The sequence below is a fragment of the Mixophyes fleayi genome, chromosome 4 (genome assembly GCF_038048845.1).
Source record: "Mixophyes fleayi isolate aMixFle1 chromosome 4, aMixFle1.hap1, whole genome shotgun sequence".
NCBI classification, from domain to species: Eukaryota; Metazoa; Chordata; class Amphibia; order Anura; family Limnodynastidae; genus Mixophyes; species Mixophyes fleayi.
Window position 1 is genome coordinate 318,072,241 of NC_134405.1, and position 26,505 is coordinate 318,098,745.

Sequence of the window (26,505 nt, forward strand, 5' to 3'; positions counted from 1 at the left end):
CACATAAGTTAAATACTGACTGTTTTTTCATGTAGCACACAAATACTTGATAGCTTATTTGTACACTGAAATTGAAAGTTGATATTTGTGCGCTACATGAAAAAAGCAGTCAGTATTTAACTTATGTGCAAAACAGAATACTAATTTGCACCCCTTGCATTGCAACATGGTTTTGTCCAGGAGACTGAAATAAGAATTTTCTCAAGTTAAGATCCTTAATGAGTCAGGCCCTTAGCGTAGAAAACACACATCTCCCCCACACTAAATGTTAAGTTATAGTGAGGCTGATTTCACAATAAAGGGACATCTGTGCTTCTGGTGCATTACCTTTTAAACATCCAATATTTCAATAAAAAAAAAAAAAAAAACCCCATCTCATAATAAACATAAACCTCATGCATATAAATAAAACTTTTGAACCCTGACACAGGCAATCATTCCTACCACATGTCCTTAATTAAACAGCATACATATATATGCAATTATCTTCATAAAGTCCCAGGAGCCTTGTTGAATGCTGGATGTTTCTTAAAGTACAGAGGATGGTCTGCTCCACCACTGGGTGACAAGGAACATATGAGGACTGCTGTTTTATAATCCCAATTACCAATCACAATTAGCTGGACAGAAACAATCTTTACATCACAAAACATTTGACAAAAATAATCACCAGATCTAGATATAGTTATCTATAAGACACAGGGTAGATGAAATTTAGTTCTCGATAAAACAGCTTCTTACACTTATTTTTCGAGTGTAGGAGCGCACTCTGTTTACTATAAGCTATTTCCTCATTGTGTTCCAATCCTCTCTCTTATTCACGGAGTGGTTAATAGGGATTGGGTGGGAAATGTCAACGAACGGTGAGAACATTCTCACGGACTGTACTCAGCCCCTTGCCTACATTATCCCGCAGGTTGGCGTAATCACACGAGTCTGCATAGACAAATATACGTCTGTCCAATTTCAAGTTAGACACCTAGTATATTTGTGTACTGTATTTCACTTGTAATTTCCCAGTCTTATTTTTCTTAACTGTAAAAGCCGAAGTGTTCGGTTACTCATTTATTATGCCACGTATCTGTATTATAGAAATAGCCCTGTGTGTCTGTGAAGTGGGTTAACTGCACACGCTCAGGCACCTACCTCTGGAGATGGTCAGACTGGTCTCCCAGGTCTAGGCTCAGTCCTCTTATCCCAGCGTATGGGGGTAGTTAACTGAATGTGTCCCTGCCTATGCAGGCTTTTTAACAAATGGAAGTTGAATCTGGAGCAGACAGACAAGTTGCCACAGTACAATGACATATGACAAATTGAATGCGTGCCAGATCATCTTATTGATTAGAAAGGATAACTAATTACATCTCCTGCACGGTACATAACTGGAAGTTTTCACAGCACATGATTACCAGAATGGACACTCTCCCTGATTGAGACGGTCAACGTCTTATTTTACCCTCTTGCAGAATCACACAGTCTCTCTCCTCAGCCTGGTCTTTCTGAACTACAAGGCAAAGGGAGACCACGCAAGACTTTTTGCCCAGGCACGGGAGCGGACATTTTAAATGATCTGCCCCAGCCACCACACACTAGCCCGCCCCAGGGACGGCTCCATTTATACCCGATCACCCACAGGCATCTCCAGCACATCCATCGGATGGGTCATTAGAGTATGGGTTTTTGGCATTTGTACAGTAAGCAAAAGCAGGAAAAGGTTTCTACAAAATGCAAAAATGTTCAGTAAACAAAAACAACTTTATAGAAGTATAAAACAAAACAAAATGCTATCATCAATGGTAGAGGGGGGGACGGGACAGACTGTGCATTTCAGCCCAGCACTCACAGCAGCCATCTGGACTGATCACTGCAGGTCCTTGGGTAAAAGCTAAACACACATAAAATAGTATTACATTAAAAAAAAATGAAAAAATTTTTTGATCTAAAACAGATGATAAACTAAATCGAACCTAGAAATGTGAATTAAACCTTGAGATACAGACTTAGAAAAAAATATAATGAGATATTTAAAACATTGATCCAAGTTTTTCAGGACCAAAACAAATACATACCTTCCCTCTAGTGGTTGTAGTCTGTAAGCACAACCACAAATAAGAAAAACAAAAGAAACCTTTAAATCAGGCCTGTCCAACCTGTGGCCCTCCAGATGTTGTGAAACTACAAGTCCCATCATGCCCTTCCAGATATCAACAGGTTGTCTACTGGCAAAGCATGCTGGGGCTTGTAGTTTCACAACACCTGGAGGGCCGCAGGTTGGACAGGCCTGCTTTAAATGTAACATGTCTGTCCAAATCAATAAACAATAATGGTAATAAAAGATCTTTAGGCCTTAGTTCCTCCCAATAATGTATGCAATCATTTTAAAGGTTCTCTAAACCTAATATACATGTCACTTTATATATCTCGAGATATTGCGATGTACTTGTGATTTAAAAAATAAATAAATACAAAATATACATTATCTTTCAAAAACAGTCATATTTACTCAAGCAAATTGAAACTGAACATTAACAGTTATTAGGCAAGAGAAAATCCATTGGGTGCATAAAAATGTTTTACACCAAATTCCAGAAAAAGGGGGAGTAATACTTATTGGTGGCAATAAGGATGCAAATGGAACATTCCTACGCCAAGCGTGTGACAAGAAATTCCTGAGAGAATTCATTTAATTCAGAACAAGAGTTCCATAAATACAGTTGTATTCATACTGCTCCGACACGTCTAACACCCATCAATATCTCCACAAGAGAGAGATGGTGTGAGGCCTGAGGGGCAGAGTATGCGACAGCAAATACACAAATCATTTGTCTGGGTTGAAGAGACGCGGATCCCAGAGGTAGTTTATCATATGAAAGTGCTATAAAGATCTATGTCATTTCATCAATGAGAACACACATGGCAGCATCTTTGTCCGCCGTGTGCTCTTTTACAGAGCCAGCTGCCTCAGGAGGAAGGTCCTGCTGGTCTAAACCAATATCATGCATCTCCATTGGTTCAGACTTAACGGTGACGCCATTGTCAGGGAGGGGCAGGTCATCCGGCAACGAGGCCAAGCAGTTCTGTATCATCTCCACCACCCTCTCCAGGTGTTTCTGGAACCTCTCTGCCGTCTCCAGACGCTGCCGTTTCTGGACTTCCATCATCACCCGCAGGGTCTCCCGGGCTTGGTGGGGCCGGTACTCATTAATAAGGTGATGCATGTGAACGAACAACAACTTTAGGTCCTCCAGCTTCTCCTCCCGCCGGATGTTACCTGGGCTTCGAATCAAAATGTCCAGTAGATCTAAGAAGTTGATCAGGATAGACATGTTAAGTTTCCTCAACTCCTTCTTGTGGTCAAACTGCTGGGGATGGAGCCGCTCGATGCCCTGGCTCTCAAGGGGGCGGATGATCAGTTCATCACACTGAAACTGGTTACCAAACATGGTGTAGCTGTCCTTAATGGGGACCGGTGGCTTAAGGACCAGACCCTTACGGATATTTTCATCTGTGTATTCTCTGAAGTACTGCACTGGAGGCAAAGGCAAAGCACTCACTTGCTGGGGCTCCCCCATGGTGACGGGTGAAACACAACCTGTAAGACAAGCAATATAGTGGATAACAGTTTCTAATAATCTTGCAACAAATTATTTGAAACACTGCAATGCATATAAAATTACTAGAATATGGAACAACTTAGCTATGTTCAAACTGAAGTAATATAAAACAATTATCTTGAGTTTACTTACTAAGCAAGTAAAAAAAACCCTACTTTTTCAACATACCCTATAAAGCCTTATTTAGAGACCACGCTTCAATTTCCAATATATCATAATATTATTTTCTGTGAATATACTAACAGGGGCAACATATTCTGCAGGGCAGTAAACTTTCTGTCTCACAAAACAGTTTAAAAAAAAATCAATACAAGCCCACGCAACATGAGGTGTGGAAGACGGCACGTAGGCAGGACAAGTGGTTAATAGGGAAACCACATTGGGATGATTATCTTGATAAGGGGCTTTCCATTATAAGTTTCTAGCAAATCCATCCCCTTGCTAGATTAACTGGTAGGGGACACCCACAAATCACTGTATGTAGCAGTGTCCAACAACCACATATAGATCTAGGCAAAGAATTGTTATACAGGTTTATGGAACAAAGAGATGACTTCTAATATCCATAATAATTTGCTGCATCTAAAGTGCACACACACATAAAATCCAACCAAACTGGTTTAACTGAAATATACAACAACCAGGTGCCATTGCTAGATTGGTAAACTATAGATTATTGATGGGCAACCAGATAGCCTTTAAAGGCCACATCTGTGACCCTCTAACCTTCAAAAGGGCTGAACAGTACCCTTAATCTTGGAATGAGAGCTGGGACTGCAGGTTAAGCTCAACAGGACGTAAAGCAAAAAAATAAGAGTTGGGGCAATGGGACATAAAGAATAGGAAAGGACTGGCAGGGCATAAATGAGGGATGAGCTGTAGGCCACAGGTGACGACTGGGAAGGCCCTAGGGCCAGCTGTTGACCAGCACTGCTTTGAGCAGATTGTGCTGCACTAACTTGGCAACAATCTCACACTCCCTAATTTATTGAAGTGTGAAGGGGAATAATCAGTTGATGGTGGGAATCACAGGACTGGTACCAATAGCTACCAGTGAATAGTATGGGATAGAGTATAATTGACATCATTCTGGTGCAATAAGGCCCAGATTAAACAAATATTTACAAAAACATCCATTGTTGTGCACCATAAACAAATAAACACAGGATAACTGGAAACAAGCACTATTTGCCTGCACATACATAGCTGGCAGTGCAGAGTTCCTGGCACACTAAGGACATGTACAGTGCTCACATTGCAGATCAGCACCACTGCATCCAGGAATATGTGTGTAAACTCACCTGTGTGTAGATAAGCTGAGTATAAGTGTCAAGTCCACACAGAGCTGGCACAGATGCCACAGAACCTCTTGGATAAAATGTCAATTTAACCAAAACGAGATACATGCTAAGACACTCTGCAAACACCGCATAAGTAGCTGGTGTGGAACTACTAGTTCCAGCACACAAGGCAGGGTGTGATGGGACTTGTATCCCCACACCAGCTGGAAAGCAACAGGCCACTTACCTATGTAATGTTTGCTGCATGCAAACCTGGCAGAAGCCTGAGTTAAAGTGTGAATCAATGACTGAATACAACTCTGTAATATCACACCCCAGCCATGTAAATGATGCACTAGGAGACCATGTGGAGGTTCTCAAACACAATACCTGCAGCCCCCGGCTCCAAACACGTACAGCTCTACTGCAGGCAGACAGATGACACAACTTCCCGGATGTGACGGTAGCTCAGGGCCTGTATCTGGTAACACCCGTGTAGTCCGTAGGGTCCGCCCGTGTCCTGCTGATTGGCGGCCGCGACGCAGGTGAGAACGGGTTAAATGTGTCTCTATTGCGCATGTCCGCCCAGCATCCGCTAGGGGGCGCTAGTTGCGCGCAGTTAGGTTGTTGGGAGATCATTAGTGAAGTACATGCACATGGCTGGTACTGAGCTAATAACATGTATATACAGACTAACAGACAGGAGCCAACCACTGTACTAAATATCGGGCCCCACTGACCTAAAAATTAAAGTCAGTTACTCCCAGACTTGACTTGAAATTAAAGAAAGCGGTGGCTCCATAACTTAAAATTATATATATTATATATGATTAAAAAGATGGGAGTGCTTCCATGGTGTATTATCTTTCATAAAACTCCCGGGAGAGTATGGCAATCTCCCGCATCTGAGAATTAGGGCCAAAATACAGTGATTCTCCCAGAATCGCAGCATTTGGCCCCGCCCCCCACTGTAAAATGACGTCATTACGTCACGGGGGGTCCAAAATGACGCGATTTTGGAGCCCCACCTCCCCCACGGCAGGGGCAAATCTAGGAAATTACTATACCCCGGGCGATTTAGGCCACGCCCCCTTTCCGACTCCTAAGGCTGCCGGCGGCTGTACAGTATGTGCAGGTCCATTCAGCAGTGACAGTGTGCTGCCCCGCTGCTCTGATTGTGTTTAAAACACAATCAGAGCAGCCGGGCAGTGCTGCCCCGCTGCTCTGATTGCCCCGATCGCCCCCTTCCTGGATCCGCCACTGCCCCACGGCAGCTCCCGGAAGGCAATGGCAGAAAGTTGGTAAGTATGTTTTTATTTTTATTGATCAATATGATCTGATCGTTATTGCAGGAGATTTATTCCATAGTTGCCAACCTTTAACAATTGGCCTCCTGGAGTCTCGGTGTAGGTGGGCATGAGGGAGCGGGGCTCCGGGAATCGTGTCATGTTGGCCCCGCCCCCTGTGACGTACAATTCCCGGAGAATCGCACCATGGAGGCGTCGAATCTGCCCTGCTTCACTAGGAAGTCAGCAGATGCAGGGGAATAACGGGATAACGGGAGTCTCCTGGGCACACCGGGATAGTTGGCAAGTATGATTTATACGCTGAATAATGAGCTAGTCATACAGCTTCTGCTCTCTAAACGGGAAGGAGTTACGTGAAAGGGGCTGGCATTAAGCTTGTATCAGTATGAGAAATTCTTGTTTAAATATACTTTCTAACTGTTTGTTTTTTGTATGTATAATTGGTGCAGAGTGTTAAGATAACCCTCGATAATATGGTTTAATATAGCGATTACCATCTGTGTAGGAATACCTGTATTAATGATGATTTGATGTAAAAATGGGCTTGCATTGAAGCTATCAGGGGTGCACCTGTTTGAGCAATTATGTTGCCCTATAGAAGACTGTGGGATGACGTTAGACACACCCCTCCAGACGAAGTCACCACAGACTAAATGCGTAGAGGGATTGGAAGGAGTTTGTTGCGTGTGAGGTTTGCAGCAACGACTAGACCAGTGTGTGTTATATGCTTTGATCTTATGATCTTTTGGTACTTGCATCTTTGTGATTTTATATGAATAAATTTTATGAAACATAATTCACCATGGAAGCGCCCCCGTCTTTTTAATCTTTTAGATATTTATTTTACGGTGGAGATCGGGAATACGAAGGGGGCGACGCACAGACTATAGTCTGCTGGACTTGGATATACCGTTATTAAGATCAGTCACTGCGGACATTGTTTAGTATTTTGGCCTTGTATGTCATTTGCATCTGTGTGTATGTGTGTAGGTTATTATATTATATATATATTATATAATTATATGTATACAAGTTAACCCGTGCATGATACTCATGCATTCTAGTCAAATCAAGCTACTTAAGGTGTTAAAAAGGTTCTTGTCATGCATTTGGGCCATAGCCCAGGCCTCAACCACCAACCACTCCCCACTGTCACCCCTGGCAACCACCAACCACTCCCCACTGTCACCCCCGGCAACCACCAACCACTCCCCACTGTCACCCCCGGCAACCACCAACCACTCCCAACTGTCACTTCTCCTTCAAGAAATATATATATATATATTTTAAATCTTTATAAACACTTTTAACAATTAACAAATTAAATTAACAAATTAAAAACATCTTAGTATACCAAATTTCAGCCCTTTCTGAATTTTTTTCCCCACACACACTAAGAATTTAGTAGGTCAGTGTATAACTCTGCCCAGCAGGTGGCGCTGCAGCTCGGTTTTATTTTTTCCACACACAGACAGACTAACACGCCACTAGACATTTATATGTTAGATATGTATATATATATATATATATATATATATATATATATATATCATCCACTATTTATATAGCGCCACTAATTCCGCAGCACCGTACAGAGAATTCACTCACATCAATCCCTGCCCCATTGGAGGTTACAGCCTAAAATCCCTAATACACACACACACAGACAGACTAGGGACAATTATATATATATAGCAGACACATGTTATAGCATGCACACGTGACTTTCATCACTGCTGATCAAGACTTAGACTAACCCTGTAACTGAAGCAGGTGATACAGCAGAAAACAAATAATTTTGAGGTGGCTAGAGCAAGATGAGGTGTCGGCAAACGGGTAGAGTGAGTGTCTGTGTCTCGTAGTTGTCTCCTCGGACATTGCCCCCTCCTTCGGGAGATAGCGGATCTCGACGCTATGTTTCTTCCTCAGGTGTACGTACCTGTTGGCGTACAGGGGAAAGAGGATCAAGGTGGACCTCGGTTCCAGGGGTTGCAGACGGCGCAGTGGTGTTCCATAGTGTTCCCTCGGGATCGGGTGAGTAACTGGGGTGTAGCGAAGGGGATTGTAGCTGTGTGGCTTTGTCTCCCTTAGAACCCATGACAAAATAATCCATCAAATACTGAATGATATGAAAGGCAAGTTCTGGGCACACTGTCCTTATGTTCATGTTCCAAGGCATCCAACAGTGCCTGTGCAGTGGGGCAGTCCCAAAAATACACTGTGCTGTTTCCCATCTGGGGATGCAGAAGGGGCAGTGGACATATCGGCACAGGTTCCGGGAGTGAATGAATGTCCTGAGAAGCAGACACCCCTGGATGGCCATCCATGCAATGTCTTTGCGTCTAGTAGTCAGCCTGTAGGAGGCCACATTCTCCCACCCATGTTTTGTTGCTGCAGCAGAGAGCCCTGGAACAGACTCCATAATGTCTTTAGCTCTGATGAACTTGTGGACAATTTTTGGCTTCCACAAGTCTGGTTTAAGTCCTTCCAGATGGTGCTTCCTCACAAATTGTCCGACATCCAGGTAAAACCAAGGTGTTGTAAGGGAAGGAGCTGTCCCACTTGTCCCAACCAAGGGTCCTCCAAAGAGGCAGGAGGAAAAAGTGAGACATGGACTTCCCAGCAGAGCAAATGTTCTTTTCAATAAGAGTTCTGTGGATACAGTTGCAGACAAAGAAGGCGCGCAGCATGGTGGGTATATCTGGGATCCCTTTCCCACCTTTGAGGGGCTCCTTGTACATGACCGCCCGCTTCACTCTGTCCATGTATTAGCTGTAGAATTACTACAGTTATCCAAGGAACGGGTGGAGCGATCAAATGAACCATAACTGATTTCATGATTCATTCTCAGTTTCACTGTACTGGCCATGTGCTCAGGGTGACGGCAATCTCCTTGTCATCATCTTCCAAAGCTTAGTCTGCAGGGGCCGGTGACACACCCATTTTTTTTCTCAGGTCTCTTAGCTGTTTTTAAACTGGACATATTTATCGTCCTGCCTCAGGGCCTCCTCTGTATTATTCTACTGAAGCACAGTGTATCTCTCATGTACAAGCTCTCTCAAATGTGGGATTTCATCCAGTGGGTCACGTTTTAATTTGGCCTCCTCAACTGCGTCTATATATTGGTTGAAATCATTGTTCAATGCAGCATATTCCAACATCACAGATTCCATGCTGCCCACATGTTCCGTGTCACAGTCCGTCTGAAGCAGATCTAATGCCACTCCAGTTGTAATATCCATTCCTGTGTCTACATAAGTTTGGCAGTTTTTCAGTGATGACATGAAGGTATCCAAAGAGGAGAAGGAGATTAAAGATGCAGCACAATCAGACATGGTTTAATAATGTAGAGTTCATTGACAGCACTGTTAGGCTAAAGGCAGCTAAGCTATTGTTAGCTTGTTTTGAGGGTGCCCAAACAAACCAAGCACTTCAGCCACAAAAGTGGCACTGCTTGTCGCTTGAGTTCTTGATTTGTTAAACTGTACATGTCCTTTTCAATATCTTACATAAGGGTGTTTGGGAGGGCCCAAGGACAATTCCATCTTGCATCACTTTTCTTTTCTGCCACTGCTGTGTGGCAATGTTTCCTGGATGTGCTAGGAACTGCCATGTGTTTGTGCCATTGCTCTGTCTCTTACCATCCAGCCAGGTCGCTGCAGTCTTTGTCCGAAAGTGTATGAAAATGATATTGTGACCTGTGAGATGGTCAAAATTTACTGCAAATGACTTGAAATTAGTATTATTGGGGTTAATAACAATGTAGGGGGAAAAAAGAGCAAAATTATGTGATTTTAGCAAAAAAAAAATAGGGATTTTAGAAAAAATAGGGATCCAAAACCAAAACGCGCAAGGGCGGTTTTGCCAAAACCAAAACACAAAGTTAATCCAGATCCAAAACCAGAACACGGGGGTCAGTGAACATCTCTAGTTTGAGTGAGAAAAAATTTAAAAAAATATTATCCAGACTTGTTGACAATTCGATTACACATTCCGTTATCTGGCTGAGGAGTATGTGTAGTAATCATGGTGCCATGGTTTGTATTGGAGGTTTCCTTGATGAAACAGACACTGATGGTTATCAGCTAAAATGTGATGGCATTAACAGTTACTGTAAGCTTTCGCCTGCACATTGAGCTCTGCAGATTACATTTGACTTTATCAGAAGATGAGCTTACAGTTCATCTAAAGTGGTTTTCTTATGTTTCCTGAAATAAACAGAGTTTATGTAGTGTGATTGCATAATGGTTAACGAAGTGTGAAATGAATTCTCACTACTTATCTTGCTTCTAACGATTACCATCATATTCTCCTGAGGGCGGAGTCACTCTGGGTATTTCCCATGAAACCATGGGCACTCTTTTCTATCGTAAACCTGACCAATGTTCCTCTTTCTGATTTTCAGGGGACTTAACTTTACATCCTTATCACTTGCAGTGTTGTATGTGTAGATGCAACTTAAATAAGTAATCATTCATGTCATTGTTTAATTGATCAGGCCCAGCAACAAAAAGCTAGTGCACACGCTTGGTGTTACGCACATGTCTGGTTGATTGCAATTGAGTAAAACAAACACACACCTGAATATTAACCAGGGATAGCAAGTGTTGGTTTAGCCTGAATAAATCTGCAGGGAAACAGGTGCTTGTTAAGGGATCTTAATTCAAGTGTCTCCGAGAGAGGAGATTTGCTGATATGCTGAGATTAGTTCCTTTTTATGGTGAGATCAAAACAAGTTTCCATGAAACAGTTGTGTGTTACAGGTTGGGGAGAAATTGTGCTGCTAAAAGCATTATGAAGTCTATTTAACTTAATTACCGGAGCTTAACTGCAGACCACTATGGGCTCAGCATTACTAGTCAATTTAGTAAGCTGAAAAAAGCTTTGCTTTTCACAGCAAAGTAACACAGGATGGCGTAACTTGTCTTTCACAATGGGATCTAGCTGAAGCCTCTCCGGCTTCTCTGAATGCCTCACCTGTGAAGGTGCTATGCACCAGCAACATTAGGCACCATTATGCTGTCGGTGAAGAGCAACAAGGCTTCCTGGAGGACAGAGGGTCCTCACTGGGACTTGCAGAGGAGCCCCGGCAGGGTAAATTGCATTTTAATAAATAGACCCCTATATATTATGAATGATAAAATCCTTTCTTGTGTCTGTGAACAACCTCGTGTTAAAATGCTGAATATTTGCTGAATAGATGCATACCCGAGTTTCATTTAAACTGTGGCTGGTGGTGTCCTGTTTGTCAGGAGGAAGGAAATATACAAAAAGCTTTGAGCCCACTAAAGTGACTAAAGAGTCAGCGTGATATCCCAATAGTCTACACTGGCGTTAGAAGTGGGATTGCACACCAAGAGGTCCAAAGATAAGCATGAAAGATAATAATGTAGTCCTACCTGGAATAGCTTCACCGCTAACAGGAATTTCAGAAATAACTTTTTCAGCAGTTGCAGGCTGAGCAGCAACGACATCAGCAGTTTCACATACATTTATTACAGATGCAGCAAGCACCTTGTGAATTAAAAAATGGACCCCAGGTTGAAGGTTGTGTAGTTGGTTTGTTGGTATACTGTGTAGTTCAAGTTAGACATAACAGAAGTAAATCCTGCTGCAAGCTAGTCCTGATTTGTGGCAGAAATACTCCCTCCTTTGTTCATGTGTCATTCCATGGTGCACCCAATCAATAAATGGGAGTAGAACATGTGGAGCCATCTGGTGTCATTCGGAGATTCTCTGATTGCAAAGTACAACCATGTAGTCTTTTCAGACTCAGGGGCTTCATTTTGAAGGGTAAGAAGATCATCTAGACTAGAGAAACCAGAAGAGAATTAGGTTCCACTGCAAACAAATCATTTGTTCTTCTCTGAGAGACCTCAGACGGCTGCGATCTCAGCAAAGTTGCCAATTCATTTCCCTTTGATGCATTAAGTGAGTGAAGTGTGAACTGAACATTTGATGATTGCTATCTCAGAGGGTAACATGATACCACTCACTCAGGGCCGTATCCAGGCTGTGCAAGAGGGACAGCCACCCAGGGTGCAAAGCAGAAGGGAGGCACAGGGTAAGGAATGTTTTAGGTTGGTTTCATTATAATTTAGGACTAGGGGGCGTCATTTTTCCTTTTTGGCGCCAGCCGACTCTGCACTCACTCAATGGTTGATCTCATTAAGACCATTCTTAATCTGCTTACCTGCTGATGTATATCTTGTATTACCATGTATTCTGGTCTATAATGCATATCTGAAGTTAGTAAGGATATTTACTGACTTGCCTTATGCTATCATACATACGAGAGTCATACATAATTGTACATAATTACACAATTGTAAAGCGCTATGGAATATGTTGGCGCTATATAAATAAATGATGATGATGATGATGATGATTATATAAACTCTGCTACCTGTGTTGAGTAGGCAGAGGGTAGGTAGCTATTCTCAAGTACATTGTGCTGCAAAAAGACCCCAGAACTAGAAACAAGAGTACCAGCTTAATTGAGACATTATTGAGCGCAAGGCAAAAAAAGGAGTAAGTTTGATCCTGGACAAACCATTTTACAATACAAGGGGTGCAAATTAGTTTATTATTTTGCATGTAAGGAAAATACTGTCATCTTGTTCATGTAACACACAAATACTTGATAGCTTTATTTTTACCCTGAAATTTAAAGATGATCTAGGACATGCCCTACCCCAACTATAAATCTGCCATAACATTTTAAATTTACCTCCTCCTCCAATGCAACATGGTTTTGGCCAGGTGCAAAGTTACTCCTATTTTTGCTTTACTTTCCTTAATGACTCAGGCCCAATGTCTGTTTTTTTGCAGTGAGATGGGAAGTGACTTGAATACACTCATGTTCCCCCTGTTTATCTAGAGATGGCAACAAAGAAGCAGGATTAAGTAGTGAATGTTGCTATAAAAACATGAGGGGTAAACAGCTTTCTAGCATAGAGGAAAGACCTGAGCTAGAAATATGCTGTTATAAGTTGTAGAATGGTGTTTATCCCAGGGGCGGATCTAGAGAATTCTTCTACCCGGGGCGATTTAGGGGAAGGCGATTTAGGCCCCGCCCCCTTTTTTACATCTGAGGCTGCCGGCGGCTGCATACTATGTGCAGGTCCGTTCAGCAGTGACAGGTAGGGACAGTGTGCTGCCCGGATGCTCTGATTGTGTTTAAAACACAATCAGAGCAGCCGGGCAGCACACTGTCCCTGCCTGTCACTGCCGAACGGACCTGCACATACTGTGCAGCCGCCGGCAGCAAGCCCCGATCGCCCCCCCCCCCTGGATCTGCCACTGGTTTATCCTCATGCTTATGTGTCAAATTCCCTCATGCAAATTATCTCTTTGATTACAAAAATGTGAAAAGGTTTAGAGTAATCGGACAGTCCTAATGCATGGGTACTGGAAACTTTCTGTTTCTTAGTACAAGGTCCAGGCACATCCAGGTGTGTCAACAATTATAACAAAGGCATAGCCAAGTATCCACTGGTGGCAATAGCCAGTCATGACCGAAAAGGAACCCATTTCAGTTTTCTAGTTGACCTGGGGATTCTGAGTATTACCTTAATGCTATCTATAGAAATGTATTTATGTCTGTGTGTTATGTCGTGACCTAGATTTTTATAATCCTCTAAAAAAAAAAGGAAGAGAAAAGCAGGCAGCAAATCAACATGCCTCTTAGAAATACAATGTCCTCTAAATCCTTCTCCAGGATTTGGGGAAAATACATAGCCTGCCTGTGGCAATCTGGTCCATGTATATTGTTGTCTCTTAGATGTGTATGAAAATAAATACTGACTATCAAGGTATAGAGGAAAAATGCAGAACAATGATCTACTACTGTAAAACATTTTGTTTCCTGTGGGATGCTAGAAAGTATACAGAATTGTGTACCACCGGTTTCTTCACTGGTAAGATCAATAGTTATTTTAACAGAATGTGATTATTACTTCTATAGCATTTGCATGATGGGAATATAAGGCAGAAAGTACCTGAGCTAAGATCTCTTTCTGGAGAATTTTGTTCTGGACTGTGAGACTACCATTCTCTTGTATTGCAGCTAAAACCTCATTCCCTATGTTATAGTAACGGCATGCTCCATCCGGATCACTAGATAGTGCATCCTAGTTAGCACAATACTGTACATCCTTTCCAAAGACGTTGTTATTATTTTCAAATAGCAGAAGTCTTCGGCACAAGGAAGGAGGAGATGGGGGCGATTTGAGGACAAGCAGGGAGGAATAGAATGTAGCCACAGACACATAGGCAATGATGTGTTTCTTAAGTGTAGTTTCTTATGTCTGGATAAGGGCCAAATGACCAATGACAAAAAAAGTGACTACAACTTCCTGAGCTTGGTCAATGGGATCTGCAATCCCAGAATTTCATACAACCAAGTTACATCATTTTTCAAAAATAGTCTGCTGGTGATTTCCTTTAGCAGTGTTAAGAAACATTTATTTTAGACCTATTTTTATGTGTTTTGCATTTGACAGATGCTGTTTCAAGGTTGCTAGATTATCCTTACAGAGATCTATTTGAGGCCAGTGTGCCTACCACACAGTATCTTTCTAGCTGATCCCAGCAAATGATTATATAGTTAGAATATTCGTTATAGTGTTAACACAGCACTTCTCACTATTAAAAAACATAAAATGCAATGAAAACAGTGTAGAAATAAAACAAACAAACCCTCTATACAGCGTAAAAAACTTTATCACAAACTCAAAAATATATAGTAAATTACTTTTTTTTTTTTTAAAGGAAAATAAATGTTCCCTTTTATAATCCTGTGCTAATCCTGCATGTACTTACAAGTGCAGGTAGTAGACAAAAATAGAACCTCTGGATAAATGGGGGACACCAAGCATATTGAAAGCGAGGACTTCAACATAGGCTGGGTGGCTCAGGTGTTAATTAAGCATATAACATCCAGCATGGTCAGGGTTATGTATAAAAAATGATGGACTGATCCGTTGCCTTTAATTATTGCTAGCATGGCTGTAAGAGGAGTGGCTTTGATGCAGGGCTGATTGTTGGGAAGAATTGGTCAGGAACTTTAGTGTACAAGACTGTTCAACTTGTTAATGTTCCACGAGCAACGGTGTGTGAGGTGATAACAGCTTGGACCTCCAAGAAAAAAATATAATCAGCAAAGGGTGATAGAGGGTGCAAGCTCATGAGCCAAGATCTTGGAATCTATGCATTCATTTCAAGTGCAAGGTAAAACAGGCGAGCAACTGCAGATCAGATGCCTGCAAATTTCAATATGACGATAGACAAGAGGAGACAGTGTTTCTACAGTTAGTGTCCCCCATCCCATGTCACTCTTGGTTACATCCTCACCCCTGGTGAGTAAGGTCTTCATGCGGGAGTCTTCAATTCAGCGAAGATCTGTAGATACGTGCCCAGGCCAAGAACAAAATCGAGATGTCGGCATCCAGAGTGGGGTTCAGTTACCCTACTCCAGCCAAACATCTTGGACATTCCCCCTTCGTCTTCTCTCCGCTACCACTTCCAAAATAACCTGTCACGAAAGCCGGATAGTGGAAATGGTCTTGATCTCTGCTTGAGTGACAGGATGAATGCTGAGCGAAGCACTAAAGTCTATAGTCACAGGTCTTAGCAGCGGATTAGGCTGAACAGGTGTAGCTGTGAAGTGATGAGCTGCAGAGAGCAGAAGTGCTGAGATCCACACAAGTGTTAGAACTCTGGAACAGGACCGATGGTGAGCAATGCTCTGCAGTGAGGTCACAGGTCTTGACTGTGGAATAAGTCTGTAAAGTGATGAACTGCAGAGAGCAGAAGCACTGTGATCCACACAGGTGTTATAACTCTGGAACAGGACCGATGACGAGTGAAGCTGCAGCAGTTGAATGGACGGCCTAACCCACAAAGTCATGAACAAAGGTAAGTATAAGCACGAGCAGGAGTCAGAGGTGATGCTTCCTGTCAGGTAGGGAGACTTGATGATCTGACACTCATGGAAAGAAGGAGGACCCTTATAACGGGAACTGGCTGGTGATCATCCAATCACTGAGGAGCAGAGGTTTTAAAGGTTCCCAGGGTTGCGCATGTGCAGAATACTTGGCAAAATGGCGTCCGAGGATAGAGGAACGTCAGGCTGTACAGCAGATAGCTGTAACCAAGGGAAACCAATGTACATAAGGATCACAATGGAACTAACCGGTGAGATGCGTGATATAACCGTTGTTGAATCCTTCTTAGGCTGGACCAGAAAGGTTCCTAAAGAAGGGTCACTGACAAGGTCAGTGCTCTTACACTAGAATGAAAGAAAAACACCTTAGAATGTATTGTACTAACTTGGGACCATGCTGTTAAGAAAGACATAACTGGTGTCAAATCACAGGATTTTGGAGCAAAGTTGTTAAGCTCATTGAGGACGATAATCAAGTAGAAGTTCCTGACGATCATATTATTCTCCCTATATGTGGAAACAGCTGTTGAACTACCAAATAAATTACTCATATTTTAAACGCAATTAATTGCTAAATTGCAGTGGACTAAAAAACACAGAAACCCCGACCGTTACTCCAGAGAGTAGACAGATTTGGCACATATATAAAATGATTTATGTGACTAGCTCGCCATTTTCATAAATGCGAGGAAACAAATCTCGCTTTATTCAAATTTGATGAAAATTGTGTAGTCGTAGCGCTCTCTGACACCTGGTAATCGTGTAGCGCTCATATACTCATCCCTAATGAAGTTTTTAATGTATTTGTCTTCCTCCTCCCTACGCGCTCCATGTCCCTTCCCTTCCTTTACTCAGAAGTGAGTGTACTTATTACTGAATTCTTATTTGCATTATTCTTATGTAGTAAAGATAATCGAAACCTCTATTCAGAGAATTATAATAAGTCAAGTATTATGAACTGTAGCCTTTGCCTGCTGTGCAGTTGACTGCAATGTATACTATACAGGTTCGGATTAAGGGAATGGAGGTCCCTGGGCTAAGGGGACCACCATTCCTCTGTGAGGGCCCCCCGCCCCCGGCCCGATCAATAATGCCGCTGAGCTCTGTCAAGGGCCTGCTGGATGCCCGAGGCCCCTGGGCTGTAGCCCAGTTAAACCTCGGGTTAATCCGGCCCTGATACTATGCCATGGTTACATGTACTGTCTCTGGCCTACTAAAATATGTTACAAAAAAATAAAATAAAATGTGGATGTGATGAGAGCTGTGAGGAACTTGGAAGGATTAGAAGATATTATAAAGAACTGAGAAAAGAGCTAACAGGAAAACAAGGTCGGCTGCAGATGTCAAATGAGCAACAAAGAAGCCAAATGTAAAAGTCAAGTTAACGAGCAGCAGTGGTGATTGATGCTTTACAAATCCGGATATCTGTCCCAGCTGGAGTGTGTGGCTTCCAAATCAGTCCAAATCCAGATCTAACTCTAGTTTTGGCTCTGGGCTTAAAAGTCATACTTTACAGGGGGACTGCCAAATAAACAACATATAAAATGACCAGCATATGATATGATATGACCAGCACTTCATGGAATGCTGCAGATTAATACAGAATGTGCCTAATCCCTGTTGTAACAAGAAATCAGATGATAGATCTCTGGTGGCATTATAGTGTAGAACTCGGTGGCATTATAGTGTAGAACTCCCCCAATCCCTGCAATAATACAAGAGTAGAACCTAGTTCTTTGGTGGCATTATTATACAGACTTGCCCCCCTCCCAACCGATTCTCTATTGGTGTAAAAATCAGACCCCAGATCTGTGGTGGTAGCCCAATTAAACTACTTACACCTGCTGCAGGATTTCGCTGTCTCTCGGGGTGCTGTGCAGGCTTCATTGATTCATGGGCAGTGCCATCCACCAATATGTATGCTGCTGGTATGACCCAGTCATACCCGTCACTGCATGGATGTCCCTAGTGGCTGAGATGCAGACAGAGGATGCTGCTCGGATGCTCCTAGGGCCTGGGCCAGATCCTTTGCCTGCCTCTTGCCCACCTTACATGTCTATGTAGTGTGCTCTAGGGCAGAGTTTCCCAAACCCAGTCCTCGGGACTCCCTAACAGTGCAGGTTTTCCATATCTCCTTGCTGGAGCACAGGTGTATTCATTACTGACTGACACATTGTAACAGATCCACAGGTGGTCCTAATTATGTCACATGTGATCCGGAAAACCTGCACTGTTAGGGAGCCCTGAGGACTGGGTTTGGGAAACCCTGCTCTAGGGGAAATGGGAACAACTATGGGTCATAGCCAATTACTTCAATTACTTCATTCATCCTGTAGCTGGAAGTGTTCTATTTTACAGGATAGATAAGATACAAAATGTTTGATGCCCACTAAAGGGACAAAGAGGTCATTGCGATACCCCAATAGTCAACAACAATCATTGTCAGGCATGTATTCTTATACCTCCCAATATTTTAACTTTATTAATTGGGTTTGTGTGCGTGCACCACCATGGCACATAACATCACCAAAGAGATTTTTTTGCAGGGTATTTTTTTATTTGCTTCCAGTACATTTTCAATAAGTATCCATAGGAATATACCTGACAACAGTTCTTATCTATACCAGCCAAAGTAAAGGACAATCAATTTGGATTAATCTTGGTTTGGACAAAATAATGTCTGATCTTAACTGCAAATGTTGGGTATGTAGAAAGCATAATTTGCCATCTTTTTGAGCTTCCCCTCTTGGGTCTCCCGGAGGTCAAGTGACGAGTGGGGAGGTGGTGTGATGGTCACGTCACCATAGCCCCCTCTGACATTCAATGTCAATATTTGTGGCATTTGTGTGACGGTGGTGGGGTTTAATAACATATTATTTATGTGTCACTTTTGTGTGTGTGTGTGTGTGTGTGTGTGTGTGTGTGTGTGTGTGTGTGAAGCTTTCTATTACATTGCAGTTTTTATGCTTCGGAGATTTATCATTCTCAAAGGGAATAACCTTTTTTATAGGTCTATACAAGCAACATTGTGTTGGGTTTTTTTGGGGGGTAGAAGCTCTTTTTTGTAAGAAATATATATTTTATGGATTTTACATGTGGAGAAATGGCATAAAAGATAAAAATATACTTTTTCATTAATCTTCTCGGGCAATTAGTACACCCTAGAAATATACCCTGGCTAATTATATGTGTAGTTTGTACATGGCATGTTATAATTATGGGGCTTAAAGATATACATTCCATTTTGTACCCTTGAAGTTAAATCGCACGGGTGCAAAACGTCCAAGCAGGGATAGAATTGGGAGGCGACAGACAAATATTGGGAAAGTGGTACCCTACGACATGCATTTTATGTGACAGATATCTTTGTATACATGTTTGCTTCACTCTTTTTTGAAGTCTAGTCAGTTGATTACATATAGCACCAGATGGTTATTGGTTAATAACTTGGTACAATGTGCATATATATGCCGTCACCCATAGCAACCAATACAACATTTGCTGCCATCTCTATGATGTCCATTATTAGAACATAGAAGTGGGCTGTTCCTACACTCTCCATGCTTCACTTTATTGGCTTCATAGAATACCAACAATTCTAAGGGTATCAGGACCCATACAGAACCAGGTTATGTTGACCACCCATATGTAGCCCAATGTGCACAGAACCATATATTTAGACATAACTCATTGACTTGATTACACCATAAAGAGTGCACTTTACCACGTCAAGGTATGCTGATGACATCAAATATGATGGAGGACATCGGTCAATCCGATTTCCTAATCTACCTGATGATTTAGGATTGGATTGGTGTGCCAGGCCAGTTGAGTCAGGCTCCTTGGGAACATTGCTTGCACCTCTAACTGGCCAAACACAAATATATGAATCAACCTCGACACATACTTTTTTGTTGTTTAGCCACTTTACAGTATGGATTTGCAGTTCAGTAGGAGGAATACGTAATCTTTGGAGGGGGAGTATATTTCTTTGCACCGACAATCTTACAGAAGCAGTAGTTCAGTAGAGGATGTGGTTATAGCTTGAGGTCATATAATACACCTTCTGTGTTCATAGATCTGCAGATAAAAACTTATGAACTCCACCTCCACCCTGCCTGTCTCTTTTAGACCCCATCTATTTTACGGCTTTGTTTCTCATGGTGTTGAGTTGTACTATCATCCGTGTGCTTGACCTGGGATTTATGTCGTCACCATTTTAATTGGAGTCCGAGGGTTGTGTCTTATGTGAATATCTCAGGGTCTCCCTGTGACCTTGGGAACAGAGGCTGACATTCCAGATGAATAGTTCAGTCATATTACAACAGCCGCTTATCAAGAAATCCCAGCAGAAGAGGAGGACGTCTCCGGCCAACTTCAAGTCAAGGGTCTTCATCCTTACTCACAACTCACTCAACTACTACGAGCATCGGAATGGGGTGAGCTGATGGGCAGAGGGTGACAGAGGGGGCCTGTGGTACTGTGTGATGTGCTTAGAAACTTTTTCCGCTGTATCTTCCCTTAAGAGGGATATCTGTGTGTTATTAGTATCCCCGATAACTGGTAAAACTTTAATAATTTTATTTGGTCAACCATCTTTAAAGATATATAAGGTCAGAAGACCCCCGATATACTCTCAATCAAATATAACTTTCTGCTTCTGAACAAATCACAAGTTTTATTTTATAGTTCATTTGATATACCGTCCTATTTGTGAACTGATTAACTTTTAATTAGGAAGCTTAAGCTGGGGGTTAGGGGGTTTAAAGGGATAGCAAACGCAGGTTTGAGCCTACAGGTTAATATCTGCCACCTTTAAGCAAATATTGCTCTGAAAAAAGTTTTGAGAATCACACTTTGCTTCTAAACGAATGTGGCCTTTTTGTTTTTATTTAAAATGTATGGATTTGAAATGCAAAGGTAGAATTCTATGATTTTTTATTTTGTGTTTCAAAATAATTTGGCCACTATCAGCTGCTTTCAGTTGTAGACACAGTAGTTTGATGTTTTAATACACCTCATCCATGCAGTATAGCAACGTAGTGTACAAAACAGCAGTACATACAGAAATATGCCCACTGCCACTTATTTGTACTACTGCTAAGAGCTGCAATCTGCTTGGCTTTTTGCCCAAATTGCTACAATAAATTGTACCCCTGCTCCAGTGACAGCATAGCCCTGCTTTACCGCCCTAAGTGTCGGAATCTCCAGACTCTGTGTAGCATTTTGTAAGGCCGGGAATTCCAGCACTTAAGTCGGGGGAGGCTACGTTGTGATGTCACTGGTGCAGGGGGAGGAGCTTTCTTCATTTACCATATTAAATATTAATCCAAAAAGCCCAACAGATTTAAAAATGTGTCTTATGCCTTAGTAATTGTCGATGGGGTCTAGTGGTTTCATATTGGTTGAAACACACAAAATGTCTGCCTCTACTGTGTGTAGCCGACAGGTCCACTTTAATGTAAGGAAAAGCGAACTAGAAATTGTAAATCGTCTTGGTGTTTGGAGCAACGAAACACGGGACAGTCTCAAACAGTTATTAAACAGACATCACGCTAAAAATGTCATCCTTTAAAAACAAATAACATTCACAGATTTCTTTTGTCCAAAATATATTTCCTGGTAAAGCTGATCATGTTTATTACAAAAAACAAACAGTAACCCACTTTTCCCAGGAGACATATAGGTTTTGAGAGTCGATTGCCCTTAACCATTCAAGACCACATATGATTCGGCGCAGAGCAATTTTCACCTTTTGTTTATTTTCTTTTCACCTGGAATAACTTTTTTATTTTGTTGTCTACCCAAATTTTTTTTGGGGTAGACAACAAAGGTCTTTCGAGATCTGGGTGATGGTGTCTCTGAGGCTTTAGGGTGGGACCTCTTTCCAAGCACAGCATTTTATAACGAACACTGTATAGAAATAATTCAAGAAAATATATATATAAAATCCAACGGCGCTCCACTTCTAAGTGCTGACTGATAAGTTTCAATTCGGGATGTACATCAAACCCCCAAAAAACATAAATAAATACTAATAATATAAACCTTACAAGCGCTGTTATATTTCTATAGAGATAATATAGGGAAAGAAAATATACTTCTATTGTCAGGTGTGGTGTACTGTGACTTGATGTCTCTCTATAGACACGTTCTCAATTTTCCACATAGAAAAAAGAAGAATCATAATAGTGTAATAGAGTTTAACACAAATATATTGCAGTAAAGTCCCACATATAGTTCATATATATATATTGTTGGTAATTTCTTCTCGGTTTATCGCCCCCTCATGTAGGGCGACTAGAATTCAGTATGAGAATGGCACATCAATCTGAAGATTCTTCTTTCAGGAGCATGCAAGCTGATTGATACTACTCCTAGAAAGTCTGTATATTCTGTGCTGAATAAGGATCTTCCACAATATTGACATCCCGGGTTTCTTGTGAATATACCAACTGCCAAAATATCAATTACTATTCAGTAGGAGTGTATAATCTCTTTCTTGTGGGATTTTATTTGTTCAATTTTTTTATATGTGAGTGTATCATTATTGTGTGAATCAATACCCTATTTTTATCTAAGCAATATCACACTAGATGCACTTTATTTTCTATTTTTATGAAATGATGACGAGCCCTCTTTTGACACCCTGGAATATGCCTTGAAGAACGAAAAAAGAATCAATTTTTCCTATGTGGAGAATTGAGAAAGTGACCATAGAGAGACATCAAGTCACAGTAAACCACATCTGACAATAAATAAGTATATTTTCTATCCCTATAATATCTGTATAGATATATAACAGCGCGTGTAAGGATTATATTATTAGTGTTTATCTATACTGTATAGGAATAATCTAATACATTATGATGTCCGATCATTAAGTATCATCGGCTCTCAGTGACATCTAAGCTAATGTTAAAGCATGATAACATGTGCTCTGACAGTAGAGCTGCTTCTTTGGGTATTTCGAGACCTGGATGATGATGTCCCTGACGTTCCAGGGTGGTAGAAAAGGGGGTACACATCTTCCCAAACACAGCGTTCTGTATTGCACATTGTATCTGAGTTACCTAACTTGTTATGGTGCCCGATCATAACATAAGTACCATAGTAATATTAACACATATTGAAAAATGTTTCGTATTTGTATTGTGTGCAGGTCAGTGCAAGGCATGGGCATCTGTGTGGGAAGCCTTTTATGAGACTCACCTTATATGGGAAAGCTAATTTCTAGGTGCATTTGTGCACCTAGAAATGAACTTTCCCATATGATTAAATATTTGTGATACAAATATTCAAGAAAACAAAGATAGCACATGTAATAAAAACATTCCAGGGGATATGTTTTACTAAACTGCAATTTTGAAAAAGTGGAGATGTTGCCTATAGCAACCAATCAGATTCTAGCTGTCATTTTGTAGAATGTACTAAATAAATGACAGCTAGAATCTGATTGGTTGCTATAGGCAACATCTCCACTCTTTCAAGCCCGCAGTTTAGTAAATATACCCCAGATGTCCCCTTACTCTAACGTTTAATGCGTAAAAGAGGCTAAACTGAAAAGCACTTTGGGTGACTCTTTGTCAGTGGTAGAACTTCCGCTATTCTAGGAAGTGCAGCCGCTACAGGGTCCAGAATGGAGGTGGCCTGATGATGCCTGATCACCCCAACCAAGGCCCCCCGCATGCTCAGAAGGGCAGAGAATCACTGCTGGGTGCAAAATGGACACATTTTTTTGTAGCTATGCACAGCTGCATGTTTTACCCATGGCAGAAAGCCATGATTGACCCATAATTGTCCCATCTTCTTGATTTTATAGCATACACAGATGTCTCATCTAAAAAGACAAGGGAGATGTTGGCATTGTAATTGCTGTTGTAGTAGACATTGTCACTGAAGGGATGAAAAGGCTTTCTACACGGATGTATTTCTTTAGAACTCCATTGGATAAATCATATGGCAAAGCTGTAAAAGTGGAGTTAGTATGCCTTCAAGGCATCTACAAGACTAAGCTACATTAACTCATAATCACTGAATTTTACTCCCTTGCTCCTTCCCCTCACTGTAGCCACAGGAGCCTGCTCTATACAGCCCTTTTTCAAGGACTAAAGCCCTGGCCATACACAGCGGCTGTGTGGCATTGCGATAGAGGACCAATCAGAATCAATTAGGTCCCGCTAGAGCGTCAGGGAGGGGAAGGAGCAGGTTAGTAAAATGTAGTGATTAGGTTGTACCACACCTTTAATCTGGCCAAACACACTATCAGCAGAAATATTAATATGGCAACATGTGTGGACCCAAAGCAACCCCAATCCCAAATGATCAACTCATTATTGTACATGGGGTGAATGTGGTCGCTATTGGCTGGTGTGCACGGTCCTCTCTTGACCGCATTAACAGGCCCCAGTGACACCAGAAAGGATCCAGCAGCTTGGCTCATGCAACAAATGGCTGGAATTCATTCAATACGACCACCTACATATGTGGCCAAATTCAACACTAATCTTGTTGCTTGATGCATGGACCAAGTAGCAGGATCAGCTCCAGTATAGTCCTCTGAGTGTGTCCAGATCCCTAACAGTAAAGCTAGGTACACACTACATGATTTTCGTCCAATAATCGACTCAACCAGCCGACATAAGACCGCTTGTTCAAAAGTCGGGTCAGTGTGTGTAGTGACACGATGGTTCGAAAGTTTGGCCAAATGGACGATTGTCGCCTCATTTGGTTGGTCGTACCGTTAAATATTTTCGTTCCAATCTCGTTTTCGTTGTGCAGTGTGTATAAACTTCCGACCAATCCACGACAATCCTCCGATACTTCCTCGACCTGGGGGGCGTGTGTATGTAAATTTTTGATGTCTGTCCCAGTCCCACGTGGTGCGGTATCCGCACATCACATGCTTGTGTTTTGTATAGATGTATATTGCACCTGTTTGGCTGCAGACCATTACACGTGTATAAAGCACGTGTGTTATTACCCTTTGCATCTATGTTGGCAATGTATTCATATTTACCCTTTATAAATTTTAACCTTTATAAACTATTAAAGTTATAAAGTCATATTAACCATTATTAACTAATATTTGTGAAATACCCAGAATAAACCACACAGTGTTCATGCAACAGTTTTATTGCAGGAAAATATGTACAAATTTTTTTGCAATACGACAAGTGAAAAAAATAGTATTACACTTTAAAGGTGCTACTGGTTTGTGGCAGAACAGGTCTTGATGTCGCTTGGGTTTCTTTTCCCTTTCATTTCTTTACCTACGAAACGAGGAAATGAAAAATTTTTGCCATTAAACTTCTATATCTGTAATATATATTCAACGACAGAATTACTCTCATTTTATGTTTTGGTCCCTGTGGCGCAATTACCATATAATAGGGGGCTTAACCTCCATTTATGCTGGAAAACAGGCGCCATTTTGGTTATTATAACGGTACAGGTATGTGCCCAAAGCATTTAGTTGTCTATACATGTTCACTGAAATACCTTTGTGTCTAACTTCTTTTATATGTTTTTCTTTTTCAATTTTTTCTTGTTTGATAACAGGTGTAACATTAGTGGTATCAGTGGTATCTAAACAGGCCTTCTCACCGTTAATTCTTCATGGTGCTGTAGATGTTTAGGAATTTTTGAGTGACAGCTCTTACAGTTAATCGTGTGAGTGTAAGGTTAGACAGAGGCTGGCTCTCAGGTAAAGCTATGCATAATAGTATATCAGCTCTTACCAGTTATGGTAGGATGGAAGGCTGGTAAAAACACACTGGGCCTTATTCATTAAGGAAAGTGAAGCAAAAAAAAAAATAAGTACCTTTGCACCTTGGCAAAACCATGTTGCATTGGAGGGGGAGGTAAATTTAAAATGATATGGCAGATTTATAGTTGGGGTAAGGCATGTTCTAGATCAGGGGTGTCCAACCTTTAAGCTTCCCTGGGCCACATTGGAAGACGACGAGTTGGTTTGGGCCGCACATAAAATACACTAACGCTAATGATAGCTGATCATCCAAAAAAACATAGAAAACATAGTTAACATATTAAACTTACTTGGAAATGAAGTTAGTAAGAGTTAGGAAACCTGATGCAGAATCATGATTAAAGCAGTAGTCCCATTACCAGCTGCAATTTAACTTACCTGCATCTGCCCCTTAGTGGGGTTCGGGGAATTAAATGGCAAAAACTTTTTTTCCTTTCTTTCTGCACCCATGAATCATTTTTTTTATTGACCAGTTTGAAATGGTCACCGATATAGGAGCATCAGGAGGACTAATAGAAATCTACAGAGATTTAAAGATAGGGTGGCGGGAAAAATGTCTCATGGAGCAGCCTCCGATGAGGGTAACAGT

General features: G+C 41.5%; 2 protein-coding genes across 4 annotated transcripts in view; one reads left to right on the top strand and one right to left on the bottom strand.

Moving 5' to 3' along the window:
• Positions 1–2,476: 2,476 nt before the first annotated feature.
• Positions 2,477–5,419, bottom strand: MED7 (mediator complex subunit 7). Of its 2 annotated transcripts, none has more exons than XM_075210145.1 (2): positions 5,285–5,419; positions 2,477–3,592 (listed from the first exon to the last, which is right to left on the bottom strand). In XM_075210145.1, the coding sequence occupies exon 2, from the start codon at positions 3,570–3,572 to the stop codon at positions 2,886–2,888; it is 687 nt and encodes a 228-aa protein (XP_075066246.1). In that variant the 5' UTR covers positions 3,573–3,592; positions 5,285–5,419; the 3' UTR covers positions 2,477–2,885. The 2 variants fall into 2 exon arrangements, with proteins under 2 accessions (XP_075066246.1, XP_075066245.1); XM_075210144.1 differs by having other exon boundaries at positions 5,142–5,418.
• A 2,563-nt stretch (positions 5,420–7,982) lies between these two features.
• The window catches only part of ITK (IL2 inducible T cell kinase), a 56,386-nt gene continuing 37,863 nt past the window's right edge, over positions 7,983–26,505 (top strand). Inside the window, exon 1 of one of the 2 annotated variants that reach the window (XM_075210143.1) lies at positions 7,983–8,235. In XM_075210143.1, coding sequence (XP_075066244.1) covers positions 8,116–8,235 — 120 coding nt within the window. In that variant the 5' untranslated portion in view covers positions 7,983–8,115. Of the gene's footprint in view, positions 8,236–19,913; positions 20,587–26,505 lie in introns of those variants that run through there. The other variant, XM_075210142.1, reaches the window with a different exon arrangement.

What these genes read in the sequence shown, in the direction of transcription:
- MED7 (XM_075210145.1), bottom strand. Translation starts at nt 3,572, where the DNA reads ATGGGGGAGCCCCAGCAAGTGAGTGCTTTGCCTTTGCCTCCAGTGCAG.